This window comes from Aureococcus anophagefferens (genome assembly GCF_000186865.1).
Source record: "Aureococcus anophagefferens unplaced genomic scaffold AURANscaffold_33, whole genome shotgun sequence".
In the NCBI taxonomy this organism is placed as follows: domain Eukaryota; class Pelagophyceae; order Pelagomonadales; family Pelagomonadaceae; genus Aureococcus; species Aureococcus anophagefferens.
The window spans coordinates 193,162-199,915 of NW_008705591.1; the positions used below are offsets into that span (position 1 = coordinate 193,162).

At 59.7% G+C, this 6,754-nt stretch overlaps 2 protein-coding genes across 2 annotated transcripts; one reads left to right on the plus strand and one right to left on the minus strand.

Annotated features, from left to right (window-relative positions):
• Positions 1 to 2,068: 2,068 nt before the first annotated feature.
• Positions 2,069 to 3,496, plus strand: AURANDRAFT_38976 (hypothetical protein; the record flags this gene model as incomplete). Its single annotated transcript, XM_009042518.1, has 2 exons — positions 2,069 to 2,892; positions 2,985 to 3,496. The coding sequence occupies 2 exons, from the start codon at positions 2,190 to 2,192 to the stop codon at positions 3,290 to 3,292; spliced, it is 1,011 nt and encodes a 336-aa protein (XP_009040766.1).
• A 1,257-nt stretch (positions 3,497 to 4,753) lies between these two features.
• Positions 4,754 to 6,064, minus strand: AURANDRAFT_32370 (hypothetical protein; the record flags this gene model as incomplete). The annotated part of the gene is made up of 1 exon (XM_009042543.1): positions 4,754 to 6,064. One exon carries the CDS (start codon positions 6,062 to 6,064, stop codon positions 4,754 to 4,756), a length of 1,311 nt encoding a protein of 436 aa, XP_009040791.1.
• Positions 6,065 to 6,754: the final 690 nt, after the last annotated feature.

The following is a 6,754-nucleotide window of genomic DNA, read 5'->3' on the forward strand; positions in this document are numbered from 1 at the left end:
CGCGGACGGCGCCGATGACCCATGACTCTGCGATGCCCGCCAGGCCGCAGCTACCGACGAGTGCGGGCCCGCGGAGGCCGATCCCGCTGGGGTGGTCCAAATTACAACCTCCTCGAAACCCATGGTTTCGTAGTAGGACCACAGGACGACTTCCCGGGCGCACCCGCCCGCGAGCTTCGGTGTCCTCCCAGATGCGAGGGGTCCCTCGGGGATGGTGGCTCGGCGGCTCCTGTGGTTTTGTTCTTCAGCTCCGCTATGTTGATCCTAAAGTTGATGTTTTCTTGGTCCAAATTGCACGAAGCGCGGATATGTGAAGTGATGTCAAAGGACCCAGGACTCCAGCTGTAAAAATTTATTAGGCGTGCGCCTTACATTCAGCTACATATAGTACAGTACCATCCGGGGGTATTTTTTGGCGGCCGTGACGCCCTCATGTGGAGTCTATTGCCTTAGCTTAGGTCTGAAGGGAAAGGCTTCTGCCACGTGCCCGGCGGGGCGGAGGCGGGCCAGGGGCGAGGCGGGGGCGAGCCGGGGACCTAAGGGCAGGCAGCCGGGAGGCTGCCCTTGAGTGTGAGGTCGACGGTGAGGTTCCAGTGTGGGAAACGACTGGCGCGCGCCATAGGAATTATTAATTATTCATCGGCGGTCGCCCGACGGGAGGTCCTCAAAGAGGTCCTCCGTCCACCGCGCGCGCGGGGGTCACGCCGGGAACCAAATTGAGGCAAAATTGGTGACTTATCATGATGGCCCCGGCCAGGCCGCGCTCTCAAGTTAGCGCGCTAAACATATCACCTGAGGCGTTTTGAGAGGTTGGGGCCGTTGGTTCGGGTCGGGAACCGGATGATATATCTTCAATGTGCAGTGACACTTCCCCCCAACGGCCGTGGGAAAACTCGTTTATATTATTCGTTTCTCACACTGTGAGGTTCGGAGCTACCATGATAAACGGGGACTATCGAGGTCTGAACGCGAGTGTGATTAAGCACAATCAAAGTGCGCTTGGCGATAGGCCAGCTATCTATGGAGCCTACATTCCGCCCCTTGGGCTATGCTACCCTAACTCGGGACTATGCTATCCTCCCTATGCCTCCTCGGTCTCGGCGGGCGCGGCGTCGTTGCGCTCGGCGATGCAGCCCTTCTTGCGGCAGACCGTGCGCTTGATGTCGCCGCACGTCAGAAAGCGTCGTCGGCCCTCTTGAGGGCCCGCGGGGCCGCGCAAAGGCCGTCGTCGCGCGCCTCCGGTCCGGGGCTCGGAAGAGCCCCACGCGGCGGCCGTCGGCGTCTTCGCGATCCAGGGCGACTCGCCCCACACATGCAACCGATCGGCTCCGCATCGTAGGACCTTCGACGTCCGCATCGACGCCGGCTCTCGCGCGAACCGGCCGCCGCCCCGATTCGCGCAGTCGCTCGAACGGTCCCGCGCGGCCGCCGTCGTCATCTCGCTCGCCTCGGACCACTTGTCCGCGCAGTCCCACCGGTACCCGAGCCTCTCGACCCCCGTCGCCGCGAAAATAGGTGCGCGCGCGCGCGAGACGGCCGCCGGGCGGGCGGCCCGAGAGCGCGAGCGCCTCCGGCCGCCGGCGGGCCGCGCGGCCCGGGCCGGCGCCGGTTCGAACGATGATCCCCCGAGACCCCTCGTTCGCCGCCCCGCTCGACGCCTCGGCCGCGACAAGTACGCGAACCGGCGGCGGCGGGTCGGGCCCGCGAAGACGTCGATTCGAGCACGCGTGCGGTCGCGATCTCGCCCCCTGGGGCGCGGCCCGCTGCGTCGAGGCGTCCATCGGGTAGGTCTGCGTGGCTCCACAGCGTTTTGTCGCGGCACGACACGTTGCCGCAACGAACGGCTGGCTCGCCGACGTCCCGAACATCATCAAATCCGCGGATCGACGCCAAATGCGACCGCTGCGCGCCCTCGACGTCCCCGAACGTCGTGTTTTTTTGCCTCGCGCGACGGACCTAGGTCACCTACGGCCCCGGGCACCGGTGGTAGACCCCCAGGGGCCGCGTGTCCTCTGGGGCTGTCGCAGACGGCCTCCTCGGACCAAGGGTTCTAAAAAACGAAACTCTGCTATCGACTGCTGCGGCGCGTGATCTTGTGTCTCCGAAGGGCGTCCTCGGCAAGTTCTGGCCTGTCTGTGGTGCGGGCTTCGCAAAAATCGCGTCGCACCAACCTCGGCGACTCCTGAATCATGGACTTGCTCGTAGAATCAGCGACGTCGGACGTGCGAATGGGCCTAGTGGATTTCGGGGTTAATCTCGAAATTTGTGATGCTCTGGAGAGGAATCCTTCCGATGCGGTCACCATGGCATTCGCGGTGAAGAAGCGCCTGGGCAAGAATGACGCACATGTCACGGCATTGTCATTGACCTTGTTGGAGATGTGCGTGAAGAATTGCGGCGAAGCTGTTCACGCGGCCGTGGGGCAGCAGCAGATCCTGAGTGAAATAGCAAAACTCTGCGAGGGTGGCAGTGGTGAAGAGGTCAAGAGGCAGGCTCTGGCACTAGTGCAGCAATGGGGCGTCGCATTCGAGTCGCGCGACGCATTGCCTGCGTTCGCGGACACGTATACAGCGCTCAAGGTCAAGGGGTTTGAATTTCCCACAGGGAATGAGGAGAACGCGCCTGTGTTTACGCCGCCACGCCAAGATGGGACTGTCGTTCAGGATGATGCGGTGTATGCGGCTGCGCTTGCCGACGGGAGCCTCGATCGTGCCAACGCCCTCGCCAAGGTCCGTGCAGACGTAGAGATCGTGGCAGAAAAGATTCGACTCTGCAAGGAGATGGTCCCCAACAGCCCTGGCATTGACCACGATGATGCACTCGCCGAGGTTGTCGGATTTCTCGAGGCTTGTCGCCCACGCCTGGCAATACTTGTCGAATCTGGCCTCTCTGGTGCGCCGATGAGTCAGAGATTACAAACCTATCCGCCCCTCCCTGAGTTTTGCCACCATCTGCAGTACTGGAATGTACGCTAATAATTGCAGGCGCATTCGGCGACGAGACCCTCACATCTTGCCTGAAGGTGAACGACGACCTCCACGAAGCGTTGCAGGGCGAGGCCAAACCGAGGGTGTACGAAGCACCAGGCCTTCCCAAGCCGCCTTCACCGCAGAATCTCCTCCCCCTCGACCTCGACGACGACGAAGACGATGCCCTTTCCCGGGGACCCAAGGCAGCCAGTCTTATCCTGCAGCCACCGCCAGCCACCACGGCCGAGCCTTGTCTGCTCGACATCGATTTCACGGCGACGCCGCCTGCCGTGGATGCGCCACTACCCGACAAACTTCCCTGAAGCCAGAAGCCGATACAGATGCGTGACTCGAGTGAACTCTCCGGTCACTGAGCCAAGTTACTTTCCGAAAGTTAGGTGGCGCGGCTCTTCCTCGCACGCGCCCCCACGTGCAAGGTCGCTAGGACTGCGCATGGCGCGCACATTTCTCGCGCCATTGGTGCACCTGGGGCACTTAAGACCCGAACGCGGGAAATCCGACGCTTTCTAGTTTGGACCCCACCCACCCCCCCGGCGCCTGAGTAAAGCCCCCAGCCGCCGACCCAAAATTGTCGGGGGCGTTTCGGGTCGCGTTTCGGGTTCCCTGGGGCCCCGTCCGGCGCAGGGGGGGGGGGATCTGGGCGGGGTTCTGCCGGCGGCGGCGGCCGCGGGCCGCGGCCCGCGGGGCCTACTAGAACAACACTGCATGCCGCCGTACCCGGGCCTGCACCTCACGCACGAGGCTCACGACACTCTGCTCGGTCCTTTTAACCAAATATTTCAGCTGCTCTTTCTTGCCACCATTTTCCTCCTCCAACAGCAACCACAACCATCGCGGGAAGTACCCTATATCAACTGCCACTGCCTTCGACACATGTGCAGTCCTAATCCTTACAAGGACGGTCCTAAGTAATTAATTATTAATTAACTATGCTGGGCCCGGCGCAGCGGGATTCATTAGTCCTCCGTAGAGGCTGTGCGTCGACCGCGCGTCGAAAAAAAATCCACGCCAATAGAATCTGAGTTTTGATCACTTCACTGCCGCGCGCGCGCACGCGCGCGGGTCTAGTGCGGGTCGAAAGTCAACTTTTTGCGAAAAACGATCCTCACGCCTGAGTGTCGCAAATGTACGACGCTACCGCACTCACAACGCCAGCCCCGGCGAAATGATCCCACTTTCGAGCGGCTTACGACCCCCTAACTTCAACCTTTATGTTGAACTTGGCATACTAACCAAGAGCTCTGAACTTCAAGATACAAAACCCCCAGGCGTTTTGTTTCAGGGGTTTGTTTTGCGCACTGCTACGGGCTCCCCCGACAGAGATAGCGCCAGGTCACGAGCCACCTAGGCGGGCCTAGTGGGGGCGCCAAGTCAGGGGGCAGGCAGGCGCAAACTCGACACCGCGGAGTTCCCGGGGGGCAGCGGCTGGCGGTGGTGGTTTGATCCGACTTTCCTAACAAAACAAGCCGCCGGGATGTTGTGGACCAAGCGGACTGAAACCAAAAAGAGGACTCCCGACACCACAGCATCATTGCTTAATTTTCACTGAATATGGTCGTGGGTAGGAGGCTGCTGTTTCGCTTGCTTGAAATAACAGTGTATTCACGTTGACACAGATGTGCTTGAGACAATTGCTTGAGAACTGGTTTCTTCAGAGTCGTAGCTGCATGCGGCCGTCGCGCTTTGAATACACGGCTGTGTGGTTGAAATTCCAGAGGTCGTGGAAGTCGAGTCGAAGCAGTCCAATAGGAAACTGTCGCTACTTAGCCATCCTCCTCCTCCTCCTCTTCCACGACAGGCTGCGTAATCTTGTCTTCATCTTCAATGAGGCCCTTGTCATCTTCCTCCGTCGGGGCCCATTCCTTCTGAATCGGGGGTACCCTGGGCGGTTCGTAAGACACGCCGCGCGATGAAGCAAAGCCAAAACCGCAGTACACGTTTATGAATTTATTACCGAACGCAGCAGCAACGGCGCCAGGCCATTTGAGGCTCTTGGCGACGACAGCCGAGTCGGGCGACTCACCTGCGCCACTGGGACAAACTGAGATTGACCACGCGGGACCGTCGGTAATCTCATCTTCAGCAATGGCACCAAGAAGCGGCAGGTCGGGAAGCTCGTCTGCCGGCTCAGCCCCTTCCTCCTCTTCCTCGTTCACCGGAGGCTGGTTGCAACGCCCGTTGACGTTGATAGGGACCTCGTGGTGGACCCAATTGCTGGCGTCCTTGAGGTCCTCGGCGGACTTGAAATCTTCCATCTCCTCTACCTTCTTAATGGCCTTGATGCCCTCCTCGGCCTCGTCGTCCTCTGCGTAGAAACCGCCGGGCGAGATGCTGCACTCGCTTGTGATCATGGCGATCTGAGCCCGGAGGAGGTGCGCCTCTGTGCATCCTGGGAAAGGCGGGTAGGATGGGACGGGTGCATCGAGGTCTCCCGTGAAGAATCGTTTGATCTGTCGTGCAACCACAATTGCCTCTGGCGTGGTATCCGGAAGCTTGGTCCACGTACCGCCCGCATGCGTGCAGACCCAGAAAGCGTACTTGTTCGCGCCTTCAGCTCCCTCGACTGTCTTTATCTCCTCTGCTGATGGGGGATTGGGATTGTCACCCTGCACGACAAAGTAGTCACCGCTCCGGCCCGTGATCTTTCCCCAGAAGCGAAGGCTCCGCGCTTCGACTACTGCCTTCTGTTTGATGGCTAGGTAGAGACGATAGGTCTCCATCTTTCCGAAGTTGATTCCCGCCCACTCGTACACGTTCGCCTCGGTCATCAGGTCAGGGTAAGTGATCTCAGTCGCGTCGCCCTCTGTGGGAGCATAGAGGTTTGATACAGCGCCGCACCAGTCGAGTTGTGACTTTTTCTCCGGCTTGGCTATCTCAGGCTCACCTTCCGTCGGCAGCGTTGGTTTCACCTGCGTCGCCCCACGCAGCTCTTGAGACAATTGCTCGAACATGGCGTTTGCATTCTGCGGCTTCTCAACGATGACTTTCAGTAACACACGCGACAGGTGCTCGTACAAGGAGTTGCCATCTTCGTCCTCCTGCCGCAGGTACTGTTTCGCCTCCTCGAAGGACATGCCAGTCAGGCAGTTGTGCAGTCTAACGCGTACCACCGCGAAAGGATTTCTCTGGAAGTATCATATTATTATTATTATTATTGGTTATTTAACGTGGAGGGAGCCGCATGGTGGCCTGTAGAGCCTTCACGGGCGAAGTAGACGGGGGGTAAGCAGTCTCGGAGCTCGGCTCGACGGCGGTAACATCCTGGGTTTTCAGTGTCCCCGTATTACCCCGGCACGGCAAGTCGCCGCAGACGCACCTGCCATTATTATTTTCTAAAATCGGCAATTCCGGCGTCTTCCTGGGACTACACGTACGCTCCCGGGCTAGGAAAACTTGGTGGGCCCGTGGCCCGACAATCGGCCACTAGACAGCCATACAACTTTCCGAAGTGCACCTCGAGGTTTCCGAAGCGCAGGGACGCGACAGCAGCAGCGACTTTTACTGAAACGATCGCGCAACGACGGGATACAAGCGGCCACGAAGTAAATACACACCCCGCCCTCTGAGTTTGGCCTATGGGCGTGTCCGTCCATCCTGTGATTGTTTTTGGCTTGGCTCTGGCTAGGAACCTTGGTGGAACCTGCTGCCTGACAGTCGGTCACGGGACAACCACAAACTTTCCGAAGTGGATCTCGAAACACAGAGTCCAAGCGAACCAATTGAGTCGAGGACGTCCAAGAGTCCCCTGATGTCAAGCCACCTGA